This window comes from Aspergillus aculeatinus (genome assembly GCF_003184765.1).
Source record: "Aspergillus aculeatinus CBS 121060 unplaced genomic scaffold BO66scaffold_33, whole genome shotgun sequence".
NCBI lineage: Eukaryota > Fungi > Ascomycota > Eurotiomycetes > Eurotiales > Aspergillaceae > Aspergillus > Aspergillus aculeatinus.
The window spans coordinates 95,097-121,256 of NW_020291502.1; the positions used below are offsets into that span (position 1 = coordinate 95,097).

Here is a 26,160-nt window from a genome sequence, read left to right on the forward strand (position 1 = left end):
TTCGTGACTCTCTTTGGACCGGCTCAGTTCCCGATCACCACATTCTTTGGGTCAACCACAGACCGTCTATTGTCGGTGCCTGTCTTCCGCGGAGTCACCGTCTTTCTTCAGTTGTCAACCAATCTTTTGCTTCGCGGCGTTCGTTCTTCTCGACTGTTCCTTCGCAAAACTTCGGTGCCCTCCGACACGCTATCACATCCAGATTCCCTTTCAGATCTCCCTCTAGCCATCCCGTCGTTATACCCTCTCGATATCTTCAACACAACACCCGATCCAGCAACTCAGTCGCCATGTCCGACGACGAAGCCGATCCCGAGTTGGTTGCTCTCCTCCGCAAGACGCTCGGCCTGGGCGGCTCGCCTGATCCACACACGGCTGAGACCAAGGTCCTGCAGAATGCGCAGTACATCTTCGACAATGCCATTGACGTGGCCTTAAACTCGGCCAAGACGAAAGAGGCCGCCGAGACCATCTGGCAGATGATGCAGAAGAAGGAATACTCCACGAAGACCTGGGCCGAGCACGAGCTACACCCCAAAGCCAAGGACGAGCGCACCGTCGACTTCATCTTCACCATGGACCTTCTCAACTTCAGCTTCTGGTCGGAACTTCCGAGCGACAAGCGCTTTGCGATCGAGTATCGGGGCAAGAAGTGGACGGGATATTGGAGCTTGGTGGCGGCGCTACAACGGGCTTTGGACGAGGGTAGGTTCACGCAGTGGTCAACGTTATTGCTTTCCATATGCTCATCGTGTTGCAGATATCCCAATAACCACCCCGGAGTTCTGGGCAAACGAGGAGGAATGCACCGAGGAGGTCATCAAGCATGTGTTTCGGTCTGCCACTGAGGAAGACATTCCGCTGCTTGAGAAAAGGCTGCAGTGCCTGCGCGAAGCCGGCCGGGTGTTATGCAGAGTAAGTACAAGTCTCACTACGGAGATCGTTCAAGTGCAGCACGACTAATAGGCTGTTCTCCTACTCCAGGAATTCGAAGGCAGCTTCTTGAACTGCATCTACAGCGCCAATTACTCGGCCGCGGCACTTGTGAACCTCGTGACAGAAAGCTTCGCCTGCTTCCGGGACGAGACCACATTCAACGGCCGAAGAGTACGGATCTACAAACGGGCCCAGATTCTAGTCGCGGACTTGTGGGCTTGTTTCAACGGCGAGGGCTTCGGCGAGTTCCACGACATCGACACTATCACCATGTTCGCAGGTTAGATTGATCCCTACGGAATTAAAGCACCCACCCTCCGTCCGGCTCTACTAATGCCACTTCAGACTACCGAATCCCCCAGATGCTCCACCAGCTCGGATGCCTGATGTACTCACCCCCACTGGAAGCCCACATACGCGACCTGAAGCTCATCCCCAGCGGATCGAACTGGGAAACCGAACTCCGCGGCGCCAGCATCTGGTGCGTGGAGCTCATCAAGCGAGAGATCGAGCGCCGCCACCCGGAAGTGAAAACCAAGCCCATCCAACAGGCCGAGCCGAAGCCACCCTCCTCCGCCGACAGCTCCAAGAAGAGCACGAAACCTGAGGAGCATAACGGCAAACAACCACAACAAGGCTATTTCACCGCAACAGCCCCGAACGACGACGCCGTGCAAGGCAAGTCGGCGCGAGGTATCAACGCCATCCTGATCGATTTCTTCCTCTACGACACGATGAAGGAGTTGGAGAAGGAGGGGCAAGAATCCATCCCGCACCACCGCACCCGGAGTATCTGGTACTGATTACCGGTGCCTGTTTTGATTTCTGTTGCGTGACTTGGCTCGAAGTCTGTTCATAGACACACTATACCCACCTTTTTCTCTCATCTTTGTTGTCCGGTGCTTGCTGGAGTTTTGTCGCTTCTTGGATGAGGCATCTAGACGTTATACAGGATACAATACACTACACTGACCTCATGGCTTGCGTTCTGGAGTCTGCTGTGGGCTGGCTTTGGCTGTATTCGCAGACTCATGGGCCACTTGGCAGTTCGACATCTTTCAAAAATCTTCATTACCAAGGGTATCATATTTCTCACGTAGCTAATCATACACATACACACCCTGAAGCAACGTACCCCCAGGAGAAGAAAACCCCTACGCAGCCAAAGCGGCCTTTTCGATCTGGTCACATCTCGCCAGAATCTCGGCCTTCCAGACCGAATAATCCTCCCTGCGATCCTCACTCAACCAATCCACGCGATCCTGCATCATGGTCCCCAACCCAGGCAGCAACCCGCGCCTCGTCTCGCGCCCCAACTGGAAGCGCTGCTTCTTGTACCGCGGAGCCCCGACACCACCACCACCACCATCCTCCCCAGCCCCATTCTCCCCCTCATCGTCCAGAAACTCTGCATCACCATCCACCTCCCCGGCCCTGGGGATATTCTCAAACCACTCCGTGCCCTGCGCCCACCCCTGCTCCATGACCAGTGCAATCCACTGATCCACATCCTCACGGTGCCGCCTCTCCGTCGCCGGCAGCCCCAAACTCACCAACGCCGTCTGCCGCATCTCCGTAAAGGTCTTCTTATCCATGACCTTCGCATCCTCCCCTGCTCCCCCGGCGTGGGCGTCATCATCAGCAGCAGGCTGACGCCGTCTCGCCAGAACCAGGAAATAAACCGCGACGACCAGCGCATCCACGATCTCCTTGTACTCTTCGTCTACTGCCTCACCGGCATCGGAGTTGCGGGCGGCGGTGAGCACGGGCTCCAGGAACTCGAGCATCTCGTCGTCGAGGTCCTCGTCGTGTTTCGCGTGGGTCATCGCGGTCGTGGTCTTGGTCACGAAGAAGAGAATCGAGGATACGCCCGCGAAGATGTGCGGGGCGAGGGTTCGCGAGATCGGGGGCCGCGACCAGGTGCTCATGCGTGGGGCCGGGGTGGAGAGGGTCTTGCAGACGGTGCGGATCGAGTTCATGACCCAGTTCGGGGCGTCGGGGATCTTGGTGGATGTGGGAATCGGGGCATTGAGGCGGGGGCGGTTGGGGGTGCTCGTGGGTTGGGGTTTGGGGCGCGGGGTGCTGGTGCTGGTGCTGGTGCTGGTGTGGGTTGGGGTTCTTGTAGTGTCGTGCGGGAGGGATCGTTTGAGGGGGCTGGATTTGGTGGGTGTGTTTTGGAGGGCTGCGGCTGTTGCAGTTGTTAAAGGGTTCTTGGATGGGGTTTGGGTGAGGCGGTTTGCTTTCGTCGGGGTGGAGGAAGGGGTGGTGCGGCTGCGTGAGGGCGTGCCTGGGGCGGAGGAGGTACCGCCGGAGAGGGAGCGGTCGAGGAAGGCGTAGAGCTTCTTGTAGGGTCGGGGTGGACAGGGAGGATGGCCGAGCAGGGGAGGGAGCTTGAGCGTGCGGGTGAGTCTGGAGGTATCATGGTCAGTCTGAACGTGATGTTCATGGGGGGAGTGTAGCTAGCTACCTCCGACAGGCGATCTCCGCACAGGCATAGGGCCGCGCGATTTCTTCTTCAGGCTTCAGGCTCGAGGACAAGCTGCGCGACTGCGCGACGAGGGAGACAGCCAAGCTGAGGAGATCCGGTGGCAGGTCTTGAGCATGAGTGGGCAGGAGGGTTGCGAGCGCCTGCTCCACCGGTCTGTTGTTCATGATGTCTGTCGCAAGAGATGAGGAAAGTGGATGTCGAGAGGCGTGCTAGTAAAGGGCGGGCAGGGTTTCCAATGGCTGGCCTGGGATTTGGGTTCAAGAGGTATGTACCAGCAGCTCACAGTCAGGCTCAATGGTTTCCAGTCTGGCTGAAGTGATGTGTACGAGCATGGAATAGACAAAACTGGATGCGCCGAATCAACAATCATAGGCCGTCATGTGACCGGCGGATGGCGGAGGATTTGCGCGGCGCCGATAACCACCTCCGATAGAGCTTCCTTCACTTTCAACCTGCAGCTGTCTTTCCTACGCATAACGGTCCTCTCAATCACTCTCCCCTGATCTCCAGACAACAGTCACACCATGTCTGTCACAGTACGCCACCCGTCCCTTCCGCACCACGCTCAATCCAGAAGCGCAACCAGCTAACAGTAACAAGCTACACACCACCCACGGCGACCTAAAGGTCGAACTCTTCTGCGAAGCCGTCCCCAAAACCGCAGAGGTGCGTCTACTCCAGCTTCAACCTCTACACTACACTCAACCCCACACTCACCCCCCAAAAAAACCCCTCGAACCCTTCCAGCGCTAACCTCTCCCCCACAAAAACAGAATTTCCTCGCCCTCAGCGCCAGCGGCGCCTACAACACGACCCCATTCCACCGCTACATCCCGGGCTTCATGATCCAAGGCGGCGACATCTCCCTCTCCAGCCACCCAATCAACCCGTACACCCAAAAGCCGCCGCTGCCCATCGAAGGCGCGATCCCCAAAGGCGGCACGTCGATCCACCACCCCTACGCCCTGAACCAGGAGATCCACCTGCCGGCCCTCAAGCACCACACGCGGGGGATCCTGTCGATGGCGTCGCGGCCCGTGAAGGACCGCACGGCGCCGGGGTCCCAGGGCGCGACGGGCCCCACGATCAACGGGAGTCAGTTCTTCATCACGCTGGCGGCGGCGCCGCATCTGGACGGGGCGAGTACGGTGTTCGGGAAGGTGTTGAATCTGACGGCGCAGGATGAGGGAGGCGATGTTCTGGGGCGGTTGGAGAAGGCGAAGATCAAGGTGGATAAGAAGGGGAGGGTCGTGCAGCCTTCCCCCCAGGAGGAGGAGGAGGGGGTCTGGGAACGCGTGGGCATTGAGAGGGTGACTGTGCATGCTAATCCTTTTGCGGGGTAGACTCTTTCTGGTGTGTGTGTCTACTTGACTTTGGGTATTCTTTGGAGAGATAAGGAGTGTGAGGATACTAGTAGGTAAAGGGGCGCTTGCTTGAATGGGCTTTCCGGTTCCTATGGATTGGAAGGCTAAAGGGGACAGGGACACTGTTGGGGATGGGATTGGATACGCATATGCATCACTCAGGTCGAGTCCGAGTCTCCGGCCAGTCGGAGACCAGCTTTGAGGAATTGGGGGCCTCGAGACTCTGTCGCTCTGGGGCACCTGGCATCCACCGTTCAGCAGTGTTCGCTGAGAACAAGTGATTACACCCGGTCACCCTGCAGGCTCCGAGGTCGTCATCGCTCTACGGCCGACAGCTACAGCGGCAGCTACTCTCATACCATCCCTCCAAGCAAGCCACCATGCCCCCCACGGAATACAGCTCGACTATACAGCACGACATCAAGGAATGAAGCTCCACGTGATAGCATCGCACCATAGTCAGCAGCCTGAGATTACTCCATAGGACCTCTTGCCTTGAGTGGCCCCAAGATTTTGGAAGGAGTCATACATGGAAGGCGAAGGTATGCGGAGCACAATCATCAAGTATTGAACACCGCCACGAGCGTGGGACATATACTCTGAAGCATCCCCTACAAAATAGTACGATCTGTGCCAAGTTCATACTCCTAGTTTCCTGTACACTTAGTCCTATGATTGCGATCCTTATGCTTTCCATGCCGTCTGGCTGGGTCGTTCAAATACCGGCAGAAGCTGAAGTATAGAAACGTGACCAATCACGACGCATCACCCCAGCTCACCTAGGATACCTTCCTTACCTTATATCATGGATAGCACTGACACCGGCAGCTAGTCAAGGCTCCGCTACCAAGCCTTCTTCAGATTCCAGTCTGCTGCTCCTACAAGTACTACACAAGAGAATCAGCTGATATCGAGAATGTTCATTCATTTATGTTCATCGCAAACTTTTGTATATGCACAACAAGACTAGCAAAAAAGCGCTCCATAGCCACATAGCCCACACCGTACAATGCTCACTCTCGGATATCTTGCAACGTTGGCAAAAGACAACACCTGGAATGTATCATGGGCATCGTGAAGAAACCGAGACAAATGTCATCGTTAATCAATAAGAAAGAGAAAAAAAAAGTCTAAGGGTATCGAGTCCGTTCATCACTGCTGCTCAGCGTGCTTCTCCTCCTGCTCCTCCTTCTGCTCCGCATCAGCCTCGTAGCCCTCGGTCTTCATGTCCTTCAGTCCGAGCTCCTCCTCCTCCTCGTCCGTGCGAATGTAATCCTCAGTGGTAATCTGCTCGTCCTTGGCCGGGGCGCACAGGTCCTGGACGTAGCTGCTGGCCATGGGGTCCTCCAGGGTGATGACGAACTTCAGCTCGCCGGCGATGGCGGCGTCGAGACGCTTGAAGAAGCGCTCCCACTTCGCCTTGTCGTCAGTGGCCATACTGTCACCAGCGCTGGTGTCAGCGAAGTCGAAGATCTGGCCGTGCAGCTGGTCACGGATCTCGGTCAGGAGACCTTCGACGGTAGTGAACCGACCGCCGAGAGTGCCGGGCTCGACGCGAACCTCGAGCTCTTCGCTGTAAAGGGCGCAAGTGTCGCTCTTGAGGATGTCACGGGCGAGGTCAACTTCGTTCTCGACGCTGAGGGTGATACGCTTGCCCTTCTCGGGCACCTCTCCACCAGTCTTCACGTCACTGGACTTGTATCCACAGTGTTCGCAAACGGTGGCCCAGAGAAGGACCTCGCGGAAGTAAGGGATGTTGACCTTGCGAAGATTGACCTCGCAAGACTTGAGACAGGCGGGGCACTCGGCGGGGATAGAGTATTCCTTGCCATCAACAATCTCCTCGTCTTCCTCCTGACCCGTACCCTGGTGCTGCACAGCATTGGGGTCGCCACTGATACCGAGCTCCTCGTTCTGCTCGTGGGTGCGCAGGTAGTCACGGCGACGGTACTTGTGGCCGGAATCTTGGGTAGTCGGGGCGATCCAGGAGTTACCGCTGGGATCGTCGAGGGAAATAGTGAAGGGGAAGCCTTGGCCTTCGAGGATCTTCTCGAGCTTCTCGATGATGGGCACGAGAGCGTTGTAAAGTTCAGGAGCTTGCTCCTTGCGCAGGTCCTGCTCGCTGGACAGGTTGTCGTAGATCTTGCGGATGACACCTTCGACGGTGGTCAACTGGCCCTCGCCCTTGGGCATCTCGATACCAAGGGACTCGAGCTTGAAAACTGAGACGTCACTGCGGACCACCTGGCGCTGCAAGTCGGTCTCACTCTCGACCTCGAGATGGTAGATAGATCCCTTCTCTTGGATCTGCGAGGCGGACTTGATCGAGTTGTTCTTGAAATGGCAGTGTTCGCATTCGAAAGCCTCGAGAATGACGTCGCGGAAATAGGGGATACGGATTAGTAGGAAAGTGGTACGTCCCTGAAAAGAGACGCGCATCAGTCTACTGAGTCAATGTTAGGCGTGGAAGGATTGACATACATTCTGCTCGCAGTTCATGCAAAGACTTTCCACCGTCATCGCTCCGGTTTCCTCGTTGCGATCCACGAGGTCACCAGGCTTCTGGAAAGCCACCTGCTCGTCGTCTGCAGACATTGTGAAATTGTTTGCTGTTTGAGAATTGATCAAGGGTATCTTCAAAATGAAAAAGTGCAAGCGGGGAGTCTACTCTAAGGGCGTTTATAGAGAGATGGAAATTTTAGCCAGCGTCGGCGGGAACGTTCCTTTGCCTTCCACTCACTAACTTATCGCCGTGGCGGGGCAATTTTTTTCGGGAGGGGCAGCGGAGAATTAGTCAGCCCGGCCAGATCAGCTCCTCGCCCTGGATGCCCGAGGCCGCATGGCATCAACGCCATGACAGCTAAGTTAGTTATAGTAGGCATCAGTTCGCACTCTCGTAAGCACTCGAGGGAAACAACTCGACCTTATGCAGTGGCTAACTCCAGCCACAAACCAATCGACGCGAGGTCTGCACTCAATCTCTAGGCCCCACAGTAAGACCTTTATTGGCCGAGGTCTTGCAGGAAGGCAACTTGACAAGATCCTAAACTTGAGACAGCCAGTTGGCTCGCGATGCGACTATTGAGCTTACCTCCAGGCCCTTGTGGTCATTCTCTAGCCAGACTATTTGCGACTTCATTGGGCAAGGAGGATGAGGTCTCTATCAGCTGGCACATCCGGTCCACCGCATGACGTTCTTTCACGAAGATGCGGGGAAGCACCTCCCTACGTCCGAGGTTGCTGCAGGGATTGCTTGCCAATCAATCCCTGCGAAGACCCCGGTCTCGAAGGCCAAATTTTGAGTCAGACACCTCTCTCATTGGCGATCACAGTACGGGGAGTAGAAGCAGCATTGATCTCCTACCTGAACAGGACTGCGAGACCCCTCTTCCTGTGGCAATGGAGCGGGGTTGCTAGGCATCCTCGGTATGTTTTCGATACATGGAACCTACTCACAAACTCTTGCCGAAGAATATCCTCAATGAGGGCAATCGATCTTTCCATGGTGATATGCTTGCTTGAACGGTGCCTCCCAGCATTAGTCTGCAGAGACTAACGCGCGGTCAGTTCGATAGATCATGACGCCCCACCAATGTTAAAGCTGTATGAAGCCCCGATCTTTATCCCTCTAAATCGATGAGCATGATCGTCGGCAATGTCAGCTTTGAATTGAGTTCATTAGCAGCAGCTGTAAATGTACCTTTGACGTCCCATCACGTGGGGAGCAGGCGAAGCAGCTATAAAGAAGCAACTCCTCCCCTGCGTGACCATAGTAGGAGCCAATATTATTTCTTTCCCAGCCACGACCTTGTGAATTTGTGACAAGGATTTACCCCAGATACACCATGACTATCCGCATGAACCCTATTCCCAAGCAACAGCGCGCTGCTGTTCGTAGCGGGTCAGGCGACACGGCCACCACCAGTATCGAAACCATCGATGTGGATCTCCCCGGACCAGGCGAGATCTTGGTCCGCATTACGTGGACCGGGTTTTGCGGCTCTGATAAGTCTCTCATTCAGGATGAATGGGCCGGGTTTGGGGTGACAATGAAGCCCCAGAGCAAGGGGGTCGCAGGACATGAAGGTGTCGGCGTTGTTGTAGCGGTTGGCGAAGGCATGGAGAGCCGTTGGAGCATCGGGGACCGCGCTGGCATCAAGTGGATTGCGAAGACCTGCGGCGAATGCGAGTTTTGTTTGAGCGGCGTGGATGAGGTCAACTGCCTCAGACAGATCAACAGCGGGTTTACCACCCCGGGTACCTTCCAAGAGTACTGTGTGGCTGATGGCCGGTATACTTCCAAAATCCCCGACGGGGTTTCGGATGAAGAGGCAGGGCCTATCATGTGCGGTGGAGTGACTGCCTATGTTGCATGCAAGCGGTAAGTAACCATTACTCTTGTTGATGACGGTCGAGCTATACTGAGCATGTGTGTGTCTTGACTAGGTCCAATGTCAAAACTGGCCAGTGGATTGTACTCCCCGGAGCTGGCGGTGGCCTAGGTCATCTGGCGATTCAATATGCACGGGCGATGGGCATGCGAGTCATCGCTATCGATGGCGGTGATGATAAACGAGAGTTGTGCCATAAGCTTGGGGCGGAGGTGTTCATTGACTTCCTAACGACAACAGACATTCCTGCGGAGATCAAGAAGATCACGACGTACGGCGCACATGGAGTAATCGTGACAGCTGCAACGAAGACAGTGTATGCGACAGCGCCCACATATCTTCGTCCGAATGGCACGTTGGTGGCTGTCGGTCTGCCTGCGGATCCCACCGTGCTCGCGGGGGCTCCTCCCATGTTGTTGTCTCTCAGGAGATTGAATATTGTTGGTACCCTGACAGGAACGTTGAAAGACGTCGAAGAGGCTCTGGATTTCACCGCACGAGATGTCGTTCACGTAAGGCGCCATCACTACCACCTAAATCACGAGTCAGTCGCGCTAATAGCAAATAGCCTGTTTTGGTCAAGGGAAGACTCGAAGACCTCAACTCATGGGTCGAGAAGATGAAGAAAGGTCAATTGGCTGGGCGCGCAGTGCTTCAGGTTGCGAACTGATCATTGACTTTTCGGGAAGGCATCGGTCAACCTTGGGGGAATCGGGTCGGTTACCTTGCGGTTTGCGTCACCCCATCATCTTTCAGTGTCTTATTCTTGCTGAACATGAATGTGAATATCATCTGTAAATATTTCAGAAGAGCAAAGGAATATTCAATTATTTTCAGAGAGCTAAGCGACGCCCAGTAAATGTTGCCTAAATCGATCTTTTAAATTAAACAGTCGTGTTGAAGCGATCCTCCTCGTCGCCATCCTTTGTATAAGTCTCCCGAGCATCCATCTGTTCCTGCTCGGCCTCACCCAACACAAGGTTCTCACGTTTCTCAAGGTCTTCTTCCGTCTCCATAGGAGCGTCAACAGGGGTCTCTTCTCCGCTAGCCTCCTCAACCGCAGGGGTCGAGGATCCGGTCTCGCCAGAGCGCTTGTGTGTGGTGTTAACCAGCGGGGTGTGGTCGTTAAACAGACGCTGGAGCATCGCGCGGCGATCTTCTTTGGGAAGCATCAGGTTGACAGAGTACATGGAACGCCAAAGGGGGAGGGCCATGTTCTCACTAGTCTTGTGTTAGCCTTTGTCGTGGATTTAAAGCAAGGGTTTGTATACGTACGTGAATCCTTCTTGGCCCGGAGTAGGTCTGATGTATAGGATGCTGCATCCCATGGGAATGTCTCTGACACGCTCGCCAATCTCTCCAAGGTTCTTCCAACCGTCCTGGTCAACCTTGGGGAACATCTCCACGAGGAGGCTACGTAGGGTCTCCTTCTGGGTCAGGGTGACGGCCCGAGCTGGGCCAAGCCAAGGCTCGAGCATTCTCAAGCCATCAGTCTGTACACGCCAGCGACAGACACCTTCACGCTGCACATCCTGCTTGACAAACATCTTTACACCGCAGTGCACGAACTTCATACCGGCTCCCTCATTTGAGGAAAGGATGTCGCGAGCCAGGGCGCTAGTGTAGTAAATGGTTCTCGTGGGGAGAGCTTCGGCATTGCGGACCATGAAACGGTCTCGGGGGAAGCGCTTGGAAATCTGGTAGAATTCGTAGATGGGGTCAAGCTCGGCGTGGTTGGGATCCAAGTACTTGAATGGTTCCTCCACCGGCTGACCGTTCTTGCGCTTCTGCGGGAGCTGAGGCTTCGACTGGGTCGAGGCTTGTGTGGTTTCAGCAGGAGCCGGAGTAGCATCAGACGTCTCAATGTCAGTGACGGCAGGCTGTGCAGGAGTGTGAATAGGACGGTCGCCGATAATAACCTCAGCGCCATTCTCAAGCTTGGTCCGCTTAGCGGGGAGCTCATCCTCAATGCTTTCCGCATCGCGCTTGACAGGAACGGGCTCGCTGGTAGCCGAGTAAGGCAACTGATGTGTAGCCTCAGCAACGGTCGCGTTCTTCTGGGCCTCCAAGTCAGCCTCCTTGTCGTGGGCGACGAGGTCATCCAACGCATCAATCTTCTCCAGGGGCTGCCCGTTCCCTTGCTTCTGCTTGAAATCAAGCTCCTCAGCAAGGGCAGCGACAGAGGCCTTCGGGATGACCTTGGAGGAGTCCTCGGGCTTGGCACGGATCTCAGACAGCTTCTCCAGGACGACGATGAAGAAGCCACCGGTGTCCTGCATGTGGGGATAGATGCGCAGACATCTCTCAAGAGGCAGGTCTTCGGTAGGCGGGAACATGCCTTCAGCAATTCTGCCCAGACCGCTGATGCCTTCCTTCTCCTTGCGCTCTTCAACCTCCTTCCAGCTATCGTAGAAACGGCCTTCGCGGTCCATGACCTTCCAGTTGCGAAGTCCAGGGGCGCGCTTCAGCTCAGGAAGCTCCTTGCTGCAATCCACGATGCGGACGTTGGCAGAGCCACAGCGGCTAAGCGCACTGGCAATGACAGCCTCGTTCTCGATCGGGTTCATACTGCAAGTGGAGTAGACGACCCGACCGCCGACCTTCAGCATCTGCAGAGCACGAACTAGAATGCGGACCTGGGTGGCGTGCAGTCCAAGAGCATTGTTCGCGTTCCAATCCTTCCAGACCCCCCAGTTCTTCCGGGCAGTTCCGTCACCAGTGCAGGGCACGTCGGCCAGGATACGGTCGAACTTCAGGTAGCGGGCCTTGCCAGGCTTGCCGTTGACGCTGGGCTCGGAGGGCAGCTTGATCGAGGGGAACAAGGTAGCGTCGTGGTTGGTGACAATCAGGTTCGGGGAACTCAAGCGCTTCATCTGGTGGATAAGCATGTGAGCACGCTTGTAGTCGGCGTCGTTGGCGATGAGCAGGCCGGTGGTTCTGCCATCATCGTTGAGGCCCTCGGGTCCGATAGGCTCCTCGCCAGCAGTACCCTCAGCAACCTGCTGCGTGACCTGGCGCATAGCATCCTCCTCGCCAGTGTGAACCATCTCCATCAATTGTGCAGACTTGCTGCCAGGGGCAGCACACATGTCCAGAACCGTCATTCCAGGCTTGAGATCCATGAGGAGCGGGGGGATCATGCTGACGACCTCCTGTCTGCTGATGTTGCCGACCTCGGTCTCGGCGACGAGGAACTTCTGGAAAGACGCGAAGGGCGCAAAGCGACGAACGACCTGCTTGGGGGTGGTCATGGACCATGCGAGCTCGTCGGGATACCAAGGGACGGGGCGAGGGGGCTCGACGAAGTTGCCCTCATATTTGATGGAGGTGATCTCGGGGACATATTGATCCTTGAGCTTCTTCTGGACGGCAAGGGCATGGCTGCGCGATCATGAATGTCAGCAATGAGCCAAGTATAGCCTATCGCGCAGCTTTTATCTGCGGGGTTGTTACGCAACGATAGGCTCTTTTTGTGTTTTTGCGCATAACGTACCCTCGAGAGCCAGTGAAGCGGAAACTGTTGGGGAGGTCCCTCTTGAGAGCAGCCCAGAAAGCCTCCTTGTCCTCCTCCGGGACGAAACCCTGGGAGTTGTAGTAGTTCTCGAACTTCTCGTTCTCCCTGGAAATCTGCTGCCAGTTCTTGCGCTCGCCGCCTCTGCCACCACCCTGCGACCGAGGATCAGCATGAATTCGGGACGACAAGAGCCGAATCAACCGAGAGCAGCGGTGCTCTAGGGGTTGGAAAGGGTTCAGAAGGCCACACATACCTTCTTTCCGCGTTTACCCATGATGATCGAGTCGTGGTATGAGAGATTGGAGTGGGCTGGGACTGGCCGCAATTTCTCCGCTGCAGAAATCTTATCAGCAAAGCTCGCCCGCTCGCCATGAGCGCTTATGTAACGGGTCTGGATTGCATCCAAGCTAGTCCTAAAACAGCCGTCGTCTACGGAGTATAGAGGGCAGTATTGCTTTGATTCTCCCATTGACAGTCAATTTTCTCTGCATTTGAAGGGACTAAACTTGTGCTGTACTTTGATGGGGTACTTAATGTGTGAAATAGCGCAATCTATCATATCATCCACCAAAACCATCACAATTGGCCGCGTCGAGACATGACCACACTTCGCCAGATGTGATATCAGATACCAAGGATTCGCACATGATGATGATGATGATGATGATGATGATGATGATGCCGCAGCTACTCTATCACACAAGCTGCCTGGTGGTAAGATTCTAAGTAGATATATATTTATTACCTGCATGTTGACTCGGCTAACCGCCATGAATTCGGCCCACCATGTAGTGCTTCAATCCGGTTCCGCGCAAGGCGAATTGACACCCATGTCCAGTAAATCATGCTACAGCATAAACAAGCACAGCAAACACATCACGTACTCTGAGAACCTCTGTACCAGTCGTCATTGTGCATCAAAGATGCATATAGCCCTTGCATCCCGCTGCGTCAACTCTATATCGCCAACGCATAGGATCACCGCCTCGTGGGTGACAGACAGGCATATAAGAACCGTAGACGACGGTTTCGACGCTACCCTCTCGATGGCTGTAATCTTGCATTGAGCACGATCCTGAGGGCTCTTACATTGAGTAATGAACGTCGAGCACATTGAGTACTCGTCCGCCTCGTCTGTTGGTATAGAGCGACAACCAGGCGCAGGATATCCGGAAGGAGGCTTCAGAGCATGGCTGGTCGTGTTCGGAGCGTGGTGCGCCTTGGTTCCGACCTGGGGGATACTGCACACCGCTGGGGCGATGTACTTATGGACTAGCACGCATCAACTGCAGCACTACGAGCCGGCGAGCTATGGCTGGATTTACAGCGCGTATGGGTTCTTCGTCTATTTTGCGGGAGCGCCGATGGGTGTGTACAGATATCTGCACTTGACGTACGGAGACGGGAGAACTGACCGTCTGAGCTAGGGTTGATCTTTGATGCTTGGGGGCCGACTTACTTGGTCCTTTCGGGGTCAGTTGGCATGGTACTGTCGTTGATCTGCTTCAGTTTTAGTGATGGTAATGTTGTTGAAAGAACTGGCCAGCAAGCAGCAGCAGCTCACAATACCCAGAGTACTATTCGATCTTCCTTTCCCTCAGCTTTCTAGGTGGACTATCAGCCAGTGCGCTCACCACCCCAGCCATGGCAACCATAAGCCACTGGTTCGAACGTCGCCGGGCCTTTGCAACCGGTGTAGCCTGCACCGGCGGCGGACTCGGAGGCGTGATCTTCCCCCTCATCATCTACTTCACCGCACCGAAGATCGGATTCGGGTGGTCGATTCGCATCATCGCTCTCATCAGTGCTACCTTGCTTTCCATTGCTTGTTGCCTGATCACGACGCAGCTACCCGCCAGGACAGACAGCTGTAGAGAACTGACCCTCAAGCCACTGAAAGACCCTCGATTCGCCGCCACGACCGCTGCTATCTTTCTGACCGAGTGCGCCGTCTTCATCCCGAGCACCTATATCCCCTCGTACACCGTGCACGCGGGACTGAGCAACATCATCGCATACCTGTTGCTCGTTTTCCTAAATATCGGGACCATTCCAGGCCGACTCCTGCCGCCTCTCGCCGCCGACCGCCTCGGCCGCTTCAACACGATGATCATCACGACTCTCATCTGTGCAATTCTAACCCTCGTCCTCTGGTACAAAGCAGGAGACAGCCTGGGAGCACTCGTGTGCTATGCCGGCTGCTTCGGGTTCTGGTCCGGTGCCGCGCTGAGCCTGTCGCCCGTCTGCATCTCCCAGACATGCAGCGCCACGGAGTATGGGAGCCGAAGTGGCATCGCGTACAGCATTGCCAGCATCGGGATGCTCTTGGGGATCGGGTTAGCGGGGGTGATCGAGCAGCACAGCTATGGAGGCGTCATTATCTTCGCCGGGGTGTTGTTCCTTGCGGCTGCAGGGGCATTCGTCGTTGCTCGAGGGATTTGTCGTGGCTGGGCGTGGGGAGTCAGGTTCTGAGCCGTTGCACCATGCAGGCTCGTTTAGGATGGTGGTATGCAACCAGCCACTGGATAATGAAAGTACCGTCGTTCTTGGTGCTTGCGTGTGCTTTTATCGTCACTGCCGGGAACACATGCATGTTGGAGGGATTACGATCTTTGAACATCCAGCAGGCCATTGCCCGGACGTAAAAGAGCCTCGCATAGTCTACTACCAATCAGCTTTGTTCCTGTGAGCGAGCGGGATCCGAAGTCTTGAGTTTATATATCCTTGGCGATTCTTGACTAACCCCTACAGCCCGCCTTCCTACCATCGTAGACACCAAGCACCTCAACGCCAACAGGGAATACTTTCAGCTCAAAGGAGAACAGAGGAGCTGAAACACAAAGACCTCACAACAGCACTAAAGCCTGAGATCCCTGTCATAACAGTGGCTATGGCTGAGCTTTCGATAGCGGGTTTGTCCTAGCGGAAGAGAGAAAAAAAGCTTGGGTTGGCAAATAGACGCCCTAGAGAGTGTAGACTAGACCAGGGTCCCGATGCAGTCAGCAGTCAGCAGTCAGCAAAAGGGGTAGTCTATCATTCTGACAAGGGGGAAATGAACACAGGAAATAAGTACAGTACTGTACCTCGCACCTGAGTCCGATCCAATGCAATGCATCTGGGGAGCTCTAGCCGTTGTCTCAAACCCAGGCTCAAACGGGGCTGAACCCGGGGGGGGGCTGAAGTGAGCGATTTCCACGGGCTTGACTACACAGCCAGCCAAGACGCCCTACCTCATTTTAGATGTGAAGTATTCGGTGATGATCTTCTTTCTCCTCGTGATGCTTCATGATCGAAACTCTTTTTGTACGCTACTAACCATGAGGAAAGCAATTGAGCAACTTTATTTTGTAGAGACTTAAGCACAGCAAACAACCCCTGATAAGTGATGTACATACGGTACCTGCTTGCTCATGTTGGAAGTGGCATCCTTGGTGTTGGCCCCCAACCGCAGCACCCGTGCAATTCTAGGGCCAAAACATCTCTCTCTCTCTATCTGTCTGTGCCACGCAAGGCTTAGAGTGTACCTACCATAGACTACAATGGATGTATAGCGTCCAACCCATGTGGATCTGGGGCTGATTCCCATGTGTATGTGTCCCTTTTTTACGAGTACTGTAGACTTCCGACACGAGCACCACACAGCACACATCAGAAAAAAAAAAAAAAATAGAAAATAAAAAATAAAAAAACCAAGCCTCCTGATACTCCGTAGTTAGTGTCTTGTGCAGTGAATACCGTCGACAACCTCGTACTCGGCCCCATGGCATGTCTTGTCTTATTTAAGAGGCCATGCCACGCCCATGCCCCCAGCCCTCAGCGTTGCAAACCTCAAAAGCTCGACTCTCAGCCTAGTCCTCGAGACTATTTCCTCTCGTTCATACCTGACCTAAACCCATAACGTTACCGCCCACTCATCCCTCCACTCGTTCAACACCCAGTCCCTGTCGTTCACACTGCCCAAATACAATCCCTACCATCAACCTCACCTCCATCCAACCCAATCGCCCCCAAAAATATCCACAATGGGCGAAGGCCAAGAATGGACCAACGGCTTCTGGGACTGTTGCTCCCCATGCAAGATCTGTACGCCCATCCAACATCCACATCCACCTCCACATCCACATCCAAACCTAACAAGAAACAAAAACAACAGGCTGCCTCGCCTTCTGGTGCCCCTGCTGCCTCTTCGGCCGCACCGCCTCGCGACTCAAGGACCCCGCGCTGAAAGAGCATGGCTCGATGAATGGTGATGTATGCAGCAGCGCCCACACCCGACCTTCCCAACCCCCAATTCCTCAAACCCCAATCCCTCAAACCGCTCCCCCCCCCCCCGGCTCCCCAGCCAAGCTAATGCTGAAACCAGTGCTGCCTCTACTGCCTAGTCGGCTACTGCGGACTGGGCTTCATCCCGCTGATGATGAAGCGGGGCAAGCTGCGCGAGAAGTTCCAGCTCGAGGGGTCCGGGTGCGGCGACTGCTTCAAGTCGTTCTGCTGCCCGTGCTGCACGCTGATGCAGAACGAGAAGGAGGCCGAGAGCCGCGCCGGCCTGCTGGAGAAGGGCGGGTATCAGGCTCCTGCGGGGATGGAGTATAAATGATTTTGCGTTCTGCCAGTGGTTGCTGTAGGGGGTTGAGCTGATGGTTCTATTTTATGTTAACTATTTCTTGTACTTAATTTGATTGCCTGGGGGCGGTGGGATGGTTTTTGGTTTTGATGGTTTTGATGGCTTTGATGGCTTTGGAAGCGTTGGGGTTGGGTTATCTTACCTTTCTTTATTGTGGCTGCGGTGGGTCAAATTGTTGAATGGGTGGTTCGGTCCAAGGCTTTGGAGGTTGACAGTACTTGCCACCCTTTACTCATACAACACCCTAGGGTGAAGGCTGAACTTAACAAACAATACATTTTGATATAGCGACAGTTGTGTACTGTACAAGACACGCTTCCTCGGCACGACCACCGCTTCTATCTATTAAAAATCACCAAAACTAGAAACACTTGCCATAATTCCTGGTGGACAACGCAACAGACACCCTCACCTACACCGAGCGCAGCACATCTAAGCAGCGTTGCGGCTCATGTCCGAGCGGAGACGCTGGTAGTCGAGGATACCCTCGATGCTGCCGACGGCGCTCATGGCGATGTCCTGATCCCACAGCTTGCGCTGGGCGAAATCCATCACGTGCTTCTCGGTGATCTGGCCGATCGTGCGCTCGACGTCCTCGGGGCTGAGGCGGCGGCCGGTCGTGATGATCTGGCGACCAATGTCTTCGGCAACGGCGGTGGTGCCGTCGAGGGAGAGGAGGATCGAGGCCTTGAGCTGGGCCTTGGCACGCTCAACCTCGGCGGGCGTGACGCTGAAGGACAGGCGAGACCACTCGCGGAGAGCGAAGTGGCACAGGTCATCGAGGTTGGTCAGGTTCTCGGAGACGAGGTAGATACCCCAGAGACTAGTAGCACATGTCGGTCAGTACGCGTTATCGACACCAAACAGAGACAGAACTCACCCAGTGTCGCTGTAGCTGGTAGAGAAGCTCATGAAGCTGTTGGCGAGGCCGTGGTGCTCAACCAGGGAGCTGAGCTTGCTGCCAAGGTAGGGGGAGTTGCCCATTGCACGGTCCCAGTTACCAACGATGGCCTGGGCAACCAGGGCGGTGAAGTAGTCGTCATCCTTCCAGCTGACACCCTCGACGGCAAGGGCGATGTGAGCGGTGGGGAGGGTGTCGTCACGGACTCTGACCTCAGAGCCGATGAACTCGGGGGTACGCTTCTGCTCGGCGGTGAGGGCCAGAGCAGCAGAGGTAGGGGGCTTGCTGGGCAGGGCACCGAAGTGCTCCTCAGCGAGTCTCACGAGCTGCTCGTGGGGGATGCCACCGGCACCGACCAGGACCATGCGGTCGGCAGTGTAGTTGGTCTTGATGTAGTCGACCAGGTTGTCACGGGAGATGGTCTGGATGTTCTCCTTGGGGCCGAGGATGGTGCGGCCGAGGGGCTGTTGCTGGAAGGCAGTGGCGTGGAGGTGGTCGAAAACGACCTCCTCGAGCTGCTTGTCGACCTCCTCCTGCTCACGGAGGATGACGTCGCGCTCGCGCTCAATGGCACCGGGCTCCAACTTGGAGTTCTGGAGGATGTCGGCGAGGATGTCGACGGCCTTGGGGACATCGTTGTTGAAGGACTTGGCGTAGTAGACGGTGTTCTCGCGCTGCAATCGGGCGTTAGTCGCGATTCTCAAGTAGACTTTTCCTTCCGGTCCGTACCGAGGTGTAGGCGTTCAGGTGAGCGCCCATGTTCTCGATCTCGAGCTCCAATTGGTGCTGGGAACGCTTGTTGGTGCCCTGTGATGATATCAGATTGTTAGCTACTGCATCTAGATTGAGACGGTTCTGGGAGCCATACCTTGAAAGCAAGGTGCTCCAGGAAGTGCGCAGTGCCGTTGGTTTTGTCAGTCTCTGCCCGGCTACCGGCATCGATCCAGACGCCAACAGTGGAGGTCTGAGCATAGGGGGAGTGCTCAGTGGCAATCTAGGTCCCGTTAGTGAGTGTCAGAAGCAATTGAGACCGGATAGACGACAGCGCATACCGTGAAACCGTTGGAGAGGGTGGTGGTCTGGGTGGAGGAAGGCAGGGTAACGGGAGAAGCGAAGCCACGCTTGACGGGCTGGACAGCCTTCAGGGCAGCCCGGCTCCGGAGAGCCTGGTTGAGGTTGAACGCTAGGCGCCTAGAGGCCATTGTGTAATAGATGAGGTGAGTGAATTGGAGGGAGGGGGAGGGGGGGAAAGAGGGAGAATGAAGGAAGGGTGTAACAAGACGGTCAGCGCCTGGAGATGGCGAGGTTGAAGTTCGGGAGTCAAATTGTTCGCCCATCCGCCAGCCAATCACATGACCCGCTTTTCCAAACCACCGCTTTCGATCCCGACTGTTTCCTTAGCAGCAGCAGCACTCGGCCATTCATTCATTCATTTCATACATACATCATACTACAAGATAGCAACAGCTTCAACTACCACGACGACCACCATCACCACCACATTTTCAATACATTATCTCACCCCCTCACACAAACCGACTCGCATACTGCCGAATATTCTCCATCATAGACACATCCTCCACAAACCCCAACCTCAGCGCCCGGGCCGTGTTGAAATTCGGCGTCCACGTCTGCACGATGCGATCCACATCCGGATCATACTTCTCCTCGACCAGCGCTCTACGCTCCGGCCCGCCCACCTCCTCCAACGCATCCAACATCTCCTGAATGCTGACCAACAACCCGGGCAAATTGACCGCGCGGGAATCCCCAAACGCCTCGGCGGGCACCTCGCGCGCACGCACGAGATTCCTGACCACCGTCTGCGGCGAGCAGATCCACATCTGCGTGTCCTTGGGGACTGGCAGAACTGCCCTGCGCCCGTGGAAGGGCTCGCGGATGATGTCGCTGGCGAAGCTGCTGGCGGCCTGGGTGGGTTTGCCGGCGCGCACGGTGACGGTGGGCAGGCGGACGGCGCGGCCGTCCAGGAAGCCGCGGCGCGAGTAGTCGTTCAGCAGGGTCTCGACGATGAGCTTCTGCGAGCCGTACGAGGACGACGGCACCGGCGGGAAGTTGGTCTCGTCGATCACGAACCCCGTCGTCGGCGCGGGCCCGTACACCGCCAGGCTGGAGGTGAACACCACCTTCACCCCGGGGGTCGCGGTGCGCAGCCGGTCCAGGATCCGCCGCGTCGCGTCCAGGTTGACCTGCATCCCCAGCTCGAAGTTGGCCTCCGACCCGCTGGACATGATCCCGTGCAGGAGGTAGACCGTCTCGTAGGGCTGCGCCGCGGGGAAGAGCTCGTCGACCACCGCGGGCGAGGTCAGGTCGGCTTCGAGGCAGCGGGTTCGCGCGGCGTGCTGCGCGGCGGTCGCGGGGACCGTCGGCGTGACCACGTCCGTCAGCGTCACCGTGATCTCCGGGTAGGTGGTTAGCAGCGCCGCGGCCAGTTCCTGGCCCACGTAGCCGCTTGCGCCGGTGATGATGATTGACATGCTGTAGTTCTGGAATGTCTCTCTGTCGCGAGGCGGGTTTCCAGAGGTGAGATTGTATTGTAGGTGGTGTCAGGTAGCTGCTTAAGGTGGTGAGGAGTGATGCCAGGTGGTAAAGTCTATATACCAGCACGCTGCGGGGTTCGAGCGGAGAGGATGCCAATAAGTAGCACATCCCACGGCTCCACGCCCTCGGATCGACCATCCTGCGTTTCCATCAATCACCATAACCTGATTGACCAGAGCCTGTTGATTTGAGTTGAACGCAGCAAGTCCGAATCCGGTGGCTGGTCATTCACTCCATCGGCGCATAATCCGACTGCCGAGCTAGGCTACGACCGGACAACCGGCGAAAGTCCGAGTTATCGAACTTGGTCCACGCATACGCAGTGCTATCATATGTTGCGTTCTCCGCATGACATATCGCCACAGATCTAGATATCTACATCCACCCGAGGCAGGGGTTACACTCATCAATGAAGCAGTCAACAAGCTAGAGCGTACATTTAAACCAACCAGATATCGTAACCCTCGAATTTCTGTCTTAAGAAGTACATTTAGGGAAACCTAAGCAAGGACACGATTTGATAGAGCGACCAATATAGAGAAAAAAAAAAGTTGAAGCATTTCAGCATATCACGGAACACTCGACGCCGGTTGTAAAGAGCATAAATAATTAAAACATGAGAAAGCAGACCACCAGATTCTTTTGTTCTTTAAATTCATGCAGAGCGCTTGTAGATACCAGACACTATACAGTGGTCACGTTCGAAAGGCTCCAAGGTCAGCTGCTCCTTGGGCTTGATTCTCTCCTCTCTCATCTTCTGGACTTCGCGGGCGAACACAACCTCGGGCTTGGCGGTACTGTCGATACAGTTGGCCTTGACGGAGACGATGACACCACCCTCGTTCTTGAGGAACATGTGGGCATTCAGGCCGACAATACGGGCCTGGTCGGGCTGGGCAACATCGGCGAAGATGACGTCGACCATGGGGACGAGCATGCGGTAGCGGAGAGGGTGTCTGGCGTCCTCGACAATGGGGATGACGTTGGTGCGGTGGGTGGCCATGCCGATCAGGTCACGGCCGGAACGGTGAGAGAACTCAACAGCGTAGACGTTACCGGTAGGGCCGACGATATCGGCAACGTGGGAGACGGAGGTACCGCTGGCGGAACCGAGATACAGGACCTTGGAGCCAGGACGCATGTAGATGTCATCGAGACCACCCAGGATACCGGCAGCCAACTTGGAACGGAAGGGGTTCCAGACACGGTACTCGGTCTTGGTCACAGCACCATCCTGCTCGGCGGGAGACTCGACGGCAATGCGCTTCTCACCGTAGACAGCCTCTCCGGGAGTAAGGTTCTTGGTGACGAGCAAATCTTCCTTACCACCACGGGCAACGAAGACACCGGCGTGACGGTGGGGCTCCTACGCAGAGGGTGTCAGTTGACAGATTCGTTCCGCCGTGAGAGCATGGGAAACACTTACGATGATGACCTTGGCACCACCTCTGGCACCGCTAGCACCACCGCGGCCACCACCACGGGGACCACCGCGACCACGGGGAGCACCACGGCCGCCACGGCCGCCACCACGGGGGCCACCACGACCACGGCCACCGCTACCGAGACCGCCTAGAGACCGCGAACAGAACGAATTAGCATCATTATCCCCCAGAAGGACACCGCAGGTCAGTGTCGAGTAGGTCCGCTTTCGAGAGCAAAGCACACGAGATCAGGTCTGAAGATGCAGAGCATGAAATCGCTGTGTATCGCAATCGTGCTGGCACATACACACACACAGAAAAAGACTGCTCAGTCCCAGGTTGGAGTTGTCGTGAACAAACCTCTGCCACCGCGACCACCACCACCGCCGCCACGAGGGCCACCACGACCACCACCGCGTCCTCCTCTAGGGGCACCGAAACCCATTGTGTAAGTTGTATGTGTCGAAAAGTGTTGACGGAGATGAAAAGATCAAATGCTATCAGCCGGAAAAAAATTTGGCTGATGCTCGAGTTTGCGGTTGAAGAAAAACTTCCGTAGGTATCGAGAGACAGTGATATCCGTTCGGGAAGGATGAGAGAAAAAAAAATTCAAAATAGGGCGAGGTGTCAAGGAGCTTATATCAAAGACTTTTTGTTCAAAAATCGTCTCCGCACTGGCGTTCAGTGTTCGGTCGCGGCCGTGCTGCTCGTCGTTGTTGCGGTCGAGATTTTTCAGACGGAGCCCAGAGAATCTTTCGAAAATCAGGAAGCGCTATGGCGGTTCGGGTCTAGCGCCTCACTGCTTGCTGTGGGCACTCGGAGCACGTGACGCAGCAGAATAGCGAGATCACCTGATCGTGACAGCCCTGCCAATCGGAGGTTGCCTTCGCTGTCCGTCCATCAACCTTACGTAGTACGGCTGCAGTAGGTAAGCTACTAAGTATTCCCGGCGCTTACAGAAACACTGTTAACAAGTTTCGGCCGGGACATTTACGTTTCAGAAGTTCATTTGTGGTCATCAGATTGTACTCGTTACTGTTGATCATCTTGTTCAAAATTGGACTATTTACATCTCCAACCGCATCAAACAACACCCCCATCATCGGAACATCACGACTCGCCATAGAAGTAATACAGCGCCGCATATTGAACCGTGAAAGTCGACTGCATGTTCTTGCACGTGTCCGGCGCAGCGCCCGAGACGGTCGTCACTCGATAGACACTCTTGTAGTTTCCGACGGTCCCGTCGATCGAGGTGAGATAGAGCCACGGGACGACCCCAGTGCTGCCCTTGACAGCATCGGAGGGGGCGTCAACAGAGCTTTGTTTCTTGGTGATGGCGATGCCGTTCTGCTGGGTGGCCGTGGTGTCGAGGTTGAAGACCGGAGTCGAGGTACCTTCGAAGTAGTGGTGGCCCAGAAGGTCCAGTTTCGCCGGAGGGAGGGCGTCCTCCTCCACGCTGGGCAAGGAGATCTTGTACGCCAGGTCTGGCAGCTGCTCCAGCAGAGTCGGGTAGTTGGCTGCAATGCAGGTTGCATTGTAAAGGCGTGCCACGGCGCCGATGGCCACGGGCGTGGAACTCGAAGAGGAGGTCGCACAGGTATAGTTCTATGGAGGCTGTTAGCTTGGGGACTGTTGTCGCAACTGGCTGGGTAAATCTATCGGCTACTAACCTGGGTGCCACGTCCGACGGCCACGTAGAGTGGCGTCAAGCCAGAGGGAGATGGGAGGTTCGATGCGTACGGTGGTAGCGAGATCTTGGATGTGTCACAGGTCGTTGCGCTAATAGCAACCTTCTCGATCTCCTTGCTCACCTCCCCGAGAAATGAGGCCATCTCTTCAGAAAAGTCGTATATATCGTCCAGCCATGTGGGAGCCGCAAGAGCGCCTGCTGCGAAGCATGCGAGGAAACAAAGACTGGGCCGCATCTTGATTGGTATGCCAGGCACTTTCTATGTTCTGATGTGAATGGGTATCGATGTGACTCAGATGAGGAATAGCAAGAAACGTCAACGGTATTGAAGGACGGCACAATCTATGTGGTGAACAGATTAATGAAATTATGCTCACGAGCAACGTCCCAGACGGACTCGCAAGTTCAAATGACAGAGCGGAGTGGGTATAATGAAAAAATTCACAACGGTTGCAGAGAAGGAGGCAGGCAACGAGGCCGCATGGCCACGACGGGATATATACTGCAAGACATGGTGTATGCTCGGACACGGCGCTAGACAGCATGTGCAGGAAGTCGAAGCATTGAACCGGCTTTTCGAAACCCACAATTGCTGTATGCTATAAACAGCCTTCGACTCACAGGGATCCTCAAGCCGCCCGTGGGGAGGAGCTGATATCGCGTTCGATCATTGGCCCATGGATGCGCCGGGGGGAGATCCTTCAGGCCCTCCGCAAAAAAAGCCATTGAAGACTTCTCAGGACGTAGTGCCAGCAGCAGCAAAAAAAGGTCACCACACGAAACGCGGCCGTTTCACCCAGCGTCTGCGCTGCAGAATGCCAGGTGGTCGTCGTCCACCATGATTGGAATATCTGCAGATCGGGGGCCTGCAGGCTTGTTTGGCCGGACGATGCTGATTGGCGCCAGCCTCTCAAAATATTCCGCTTTAATCTATTGACAGCTAAGAATAGGAGGGATGGATTGATGGGATATGCAGGCTGGAAGACTAATATCTCACCGAAGGAGGGGTCGGCGCTTAAAAGCAGAGCGCTTCTACTAGAATCTTACCCATGCGGGTTAGCCTGCAGACTCCCGCCAAATTCCACCACTGGCCCGACTAGCAGTCCCCCCCCAGTCAATCTTTAAATCGTCGGTGAAGACGGCAATGGCACTGTAATCTACGGGGTGGTTCTATTCTTGATCCGTTCGCTTCGGCTTTAGTTATTTTTGGATGTGCCAATGCTACCCAAGTTGCAGTCAGGAAGGAGTCCTGAGCGCTGCCCTAACTTATCTATAGCATGCGGGTGCTATATCACTCAGACCGCGGTTGATAGCGATGCGTGCCCTAATTGCGCTCGCCATTGTCACATCTTGATCTGTACAGTACATCATGAGTGTTCGGGCTTGAATCATGCTCATGACATGAGTCGTGTACTAGGCAAGCTTGACTCCACAGGAAGAACAACTGGTCCGGTCGAGCGGCAGCATAGGTAGGCACACCTGAGAATTAGAAGTAGTCTCCGACTTAGGCTGTGATGATTGAGCATCCATCAACGTTACAGCTCATTGCTTGTTGACAATCTCATGGGCGTGTTGCTCGATCCGGTCAAGGGGAAATGAAGAAGTTCGAATTAAAAATAGAACCATCACCGAAGCCATCTGCAAGATAGAGCAGGGGGGAGGAAGCATCCAAATCCCTATCCACAATCATCTCGCCACTATGCTACAGTACCACCGCTGAAGTGTCTTCCAGGGGTCTCGCCGTTCGCAAAGCAGCGCCAGGCTCCTTATTAGAGAGATTGGAGACCCTGGAACACATGATTCTGGTATCAACATCCTTTCATCTGGCAAGCTCACTCAAACATGTAGATCCCTGACACACAATGAGATGATGAAAGGCATTCATTCATCCGTCTGCGTCATTCAGAGTCTCAACGTTGCCCACCTGACAAGGCCCTGAGTCTTCCCCTCTGACAATTTCTGGGCGCCTAGTCCCCAAGAGGGGTTCTTCAATCCGTCTCGGAGCCATATAGTAGTCGGACCTCCGCGGGGCTTCAATGCAAAGCCAGCACGAGACTTGGGAATAGGTCTGATCGCAGGTGGCCCACCTTCTTTTATCTCGCTTGACTCGGTGGAATTGAGTTTATCGCGACTCTGCTCCGCTCTTTGTCTGGCTTGATCGTGAAGTCACTTGCGGTCATTCGAGCCGGGAGAGGGGCCATGACTTGTCACTGCTCGAGCTAGTGGATGAGCCATGGCTATCTAACAGGTTGCATGATCCTGTGGC

At 55.3% G+C, this 26,160-nt stretch overlaps 11 protein-coding genes across 11 annotated transcripts; 5 read left to right on the top strand and 6 right to left on the bottom strand.

The window, feature by feature from the left end:
- Window positions 1-290: 290 nt before the first annotated feature.
- BO66DRAFT_326304 (queuosine 5'-phosphate N-glycosylase/hydrolase) lies at window positions 291-1,739 on the top strand (the record flags this gene model as incomplete). The annotated part of the gene is made up of 4 exons (XM_025643904.1): window positions 291-705; window positions 761-915; window positions 985-1,216; window positions 1,282-1,739. 4 exons carry the CDS (start codon window positions 291-293, stop codon window positions 1,737-1,739), a joined length of 1,260 nt encoding a protein of 419 aa, XP_025502438.1.
- Window positions 1,740-2,045: 306 nt separating this feature from the next.
- On the bottom strand, window positions 2,046-3,729 carry BO66DRAFT_352591 (uncharacterized protein). The gene is made up of 2 exons (XM_025644781.1): window positions 3,404-3,729; window positions 2,046-3,345 (listed from the first exon to the last, which is right to left on the bottom strand). Exons 1-2 carry the CDS (start codon window positions 3,586-3,588, stop codon window positions 2,091-2,093), a joined length of 1,440 nt encoding a protein of 479 aa, XP_025502439.1. The 5' UTR covers window positions 3,589-3,729; the 3' UTR covers window positions 2,046-2,090.
- A 219-nt stretch (window positions 3,730-3,948) lies between these two features.
- Window positions 3,949-4,767, top strand: cyp5 (putative peptidyl-prolyl cis-trans isomerase; the record flags this gene model as incomplete). The annotated part of the gene is made up of 3 exons (XM_025648831.1): window positions 3,949-3,960; window positions 4,025-4,090; window positions 4,198-4,767. 3 exons carry the CDS (start codon window positions 3,949-3,951, stop codon window positions 4,765-4,767), a joined length of 648 nt encoding a protein of 215 aa, XP_025502440.1.
- Window positions 4,768-5,765: 998 nt separating this feature from the next.
- Window positions 5,766-7,499, bottom strand: zpr1 (zinc finger-containing protein ZPR1). Its single transcript, XM_025647641.1, has 2 exons — window positions 7,270-7,499; window positions 5,766-7,209 (listed from the first exon to the last, which is right to left on the bottom strand). Exons 1-2 carry the CDS (start codon window positions 7,381-7,383, stop codon window positions 5,941-5,943), a joined length of 1,383 nt encoding a protein of 460 aa, XP_025502441.1. The 5' UTR covers window positions 7,384-7,499; the 3' UTR covers window positions 5,766-5,940.
- A 765-nt stretch (window positions 7,500-8,264) lies between these two features.
- On the top strand, window positions 8,265-10,017 carry BO66DRAFT_392951 (zinc-dependent alcohol dehydrogenase). Its single transcript, XM_025647642.1, has 3 exons — window positions 8,265-9,169; window positions 9,235-9,691; window positions 9,741-10,017. Exons 1-3 carry the CDS (start codon window positions 8,634-8,636, stop codon window positions 9,975-9,977), a joined length of 1,230 nt encoding a protein of 409 aa, XP_025502442.1. The 5' UTR covers window positions 8,265-8,633; the 3' UTR covers window positions 9,978-10,017.
- A 3-nt stretch (window positions 10,018-10,020) lies between these two features.
- On the bottom strand, window positions 10,021-12,985 carry BO66DRAFT_352605 (tRNA (cytosine-C5-)-methyltransferase). Its single transcript, XM_025644782.1, has 4 exons — window positions 12,947-12,985; window positions 12,673-12,845; window positions 10,455-12,560; window positions 10,021-10,400 (listed from the first exon to the last, which is right to left on the bottom strand). The coding sequence occupies exons 1-4, from the start codon at window positions 12,965-12,967 to the stop codon at window positions 10,064-10,066; spliced, it is 2,637 nt and encodes an 878-aa protein (XP_025502443.1). The 5' UTR covers window positions 12,968-12,985; the 3' UTR covers window positions 10,021-10,063.
- Window positions 12,986-13,790: 805 nt separating this feature from the next.
- On the top strand, window positions 13,791-15,165 carry BO66DRAFT_412636 (MFS general substrate transporter; the record flags this gene model as incomplete). Its single annotated transcript, XM_025649364.1, has 4 exons — window positions 13,791-13,833; window positions 13,870-14,061; window positions 14,121-14,213; window positions 14,267-15,165. The coding sequence occupies 4 exons, from the start codon at window positions 13,791-13,793 to the stop codon at window positions 15,163-15,165; spliced, it is 1,227 nt and encodes a 408-aa protein (XP_025502444.1).
- A 1,266-nt stretch (window positions 15,166-16,431) lies between these two features.
- BO66DRAFT_392954 (PLAC8 family protein) lies at window positions 16,432-17,609 on the top strand. Its single transcript, XM_025647643.1, has 3 exons — window positions 16,432-16,776; window positions 16,847-16,944; window positions 17,057-17,609. Exons 1-3 carry the CDS (start codon window positions 16,716-16,718, stop codon window positions 17,288-17,290), a joined length of 393 nt encoding a protein of 130 aa, XP_025502445.1. The 5' UTR covers window positions 16,432-16,715; the 3' UTR covers window positions 17,291-17,609.
- Window positions 17,577-20,950, bottom strand: BO66DRAFT_429797 (bifunctional SDR family oxidoreductase/M16 family metallopeptidase). Its single transcript, XM_025650483.1, has 7 exons — window positions 19,755-20,950; window positions 19,663-19,668; window positions 19,271-19,409; window positions 19,087-19,212; window positions 18,948-19,025; window positions 18,198-18,892; window positions 17,577-18,140 (listed from the first exon to the last, which is right to left on the bottom strand). Exons 1-7 carry the CDS (start codon window positions 20,711-20,713, stop codon window positions 17,750-17,752), a joined length of 2,394 nt encoding a protein of 797 aa, XP_025502446.1. The 5' UTR covers window positions 20,714-20,950; the 3' UTR covers window positions 17,577-17,749.
- A 210-nt stretch (window positions 20,951-21,160) lies between these two features.
- BO66DRAFT_392958 (rRNA 2'-O-methyltransferase fibrillarin family protein) lies at window positions 21,161-22,917 on the bottom strand. The gene is made up of 3 exons (XM_025647644.1): window positions 22,562-22,917; window positions 22,204-22,349; window positions 21,161-22,143 (listed from the first exon to the last, which is right to left on the bottom strand). The coding sequence occupies exons 1-3, from the start codon at window positions 22,644-22,646 to the stop codon at window positions 21,433-21,435; spliced, it is 942 nt and encodes a 313-aa protein (XP_025502447.1). The 5' UTR covers window positions 22,647-22,917; the 3' UTR covers window positions 21,161-21,432.
- Window positions 22,918-23,311: 394 nt separating this feature from the next.
- On the bottom strand, window positions 23,312-24,129 carry BO66DRAFT_439944 (uncharacterized protein; the record flags this gene model as incomplete). The annotated part of the gene is made up of 2 exons (XM_025651205.1): window positions 23,312-23,809; window positions 23,875-24,129. 2 exons carry the CDS (start codon window positions 24,127-24,129, stop codon window positions 23,312-23,314), a joined length of 753 nt encoding a protein of 250 aa, XP_025502448.1.
- Window positions 24,130-26,160: the final 2,031 nt, after the last annotated feature.

Bases quoted from the DNA above. Each gene is read 5' to 3' on its own strand.
- BO66DRAFT_352605 (XM_025644782.1), bottom strand. From the start codon at position 12,967: ATGGGTAAACGCGGAAAGAAG. The intron at 12,846-12,946 runs GTATGTGTGGCC...CCTCGGTCGCAG, and splicing joins TGGGTAAACGCGGAAAGAAG to GGTGGTGGCAGAGGCGGCGA. The intron at 12,561-12,672 runs GTACGTTATGCG...ATGATCGCGCAG, and splicing joins CGCTTCACTGGCTCTCGAGG to CCATGCCCTTGCCGTCCAGA.
- BO66DRAFT_429797 (XM_025650483.1), bottom strand. From the start codon at position 20,713: ATGTCAATCATCATCACCGGCGCAAGCGGCTACGTGGGCCAGGAACTG. The intron at 18,893-18,947 runs GTACGGACCGGA...GCCCGATTGCAG, and splicing joins ACCTGAACGCCTACACCTCG to CGCGAGAACACCGTCTACTA. The intron at 18,141-18,197 runs GTGAGTTCTGTC...ATGTGCTACTAG, and splicing joins ACCAGCTACAGCGACACTGG to TCTCTGGGGTATCTACCTCG.
- BO66DRAFT_392958 (XM_025647644.1), bottom strand. From the start codon at position 22,646: ATGGGTTTCGGTGCCCCTAGAGGAGGACGCGGTGGTGGTCGTGGTGGC. The intron at 22,350-22,561 runs GTTTGTTCACGA...CGCGGTCTCTAG, and splicing joins TGGTGGTCGCGGTGGCAGAG to GCGGTCTCGGTAGCGGTGGC. The intron at 22,144-22,203 runs GTAAGTGTTTCC...CCCTCTGCGTAG, and splicing joins GTGGTGCCAAGGTCATCATC to GAGCCCCACCGTCACGCCGG.
- BO66DRAFT_352591 (XM_025644781.1), bottom strand. From the start codon at position 3,588: ATGAACAACAGACCGGTGGAGCAGGCGCTCGCAACCCTCCTGCCCACT. The intron at 3,346-3,403 runs GTAGCTAGCTAC...TGATACCTCCAG, and splicing joins GCGGAGATCGCCTGTCGGAG to ACTCACCCGCACGCTCAAGC.
- zpr1 (XM_025647641.1), bottom strand. From the start codon at position 7,383: ATGTCTGCAGACGACGAGCAGGTGGCTTTCCAGAAGCCTGGTGACCTC. The intron at 7,210-7,269 runs GTATGTCAATCC...GTCTCTTTTCAG, and splicing joins GCATGAACTGCGAGCAGAAT to GGACGTACCACTTTCCTACT.
- BO66DRAFT_392951 (XM_025647642.1), top strand. From the start codon at position 8,634: ATGACTATCCGCATGAACCCTATTCCCAAGCAACAGCGCGCTGCTGTT. The intron at 9,170-9,234 runs GTAAGTAACCAT...TGTCTTGACTAG, and splicing joins GCCTATGTTGCATGCAAGCG to GTCCAATGTCAAAACTGGCC. The intron at 9,692-9,740 runs GTAAGGCGCCAT...TCGCGCTAATAG, and splicing joins CCGCACGAGATGTCGTTCAC to CAAATAGCCTGTTTTGGTCA.
- BO66DRAFT_392954 (XM_025647643.1), top strand. From the start codon at position 16,716: ATGGGCGAAGGCCAAGAATGGACCAACGGCTTCTGGGACTGTTGCTCC. The intron at 16,777-16,846 runs GTACGCCCATCC...CAAAAACAACAG, and splicing joins TTGCTCCCCATGCAAGATCT to GCTGCCTCGCCTTCTGGTGC. The intron at 16,945-17,056 runs GTATGCAGCAGC...TGCTGAAACCAG, and splicing joins ATGGCTCGATGAATGGTGAT to TGCTGCCTCTACTGCCTAGT.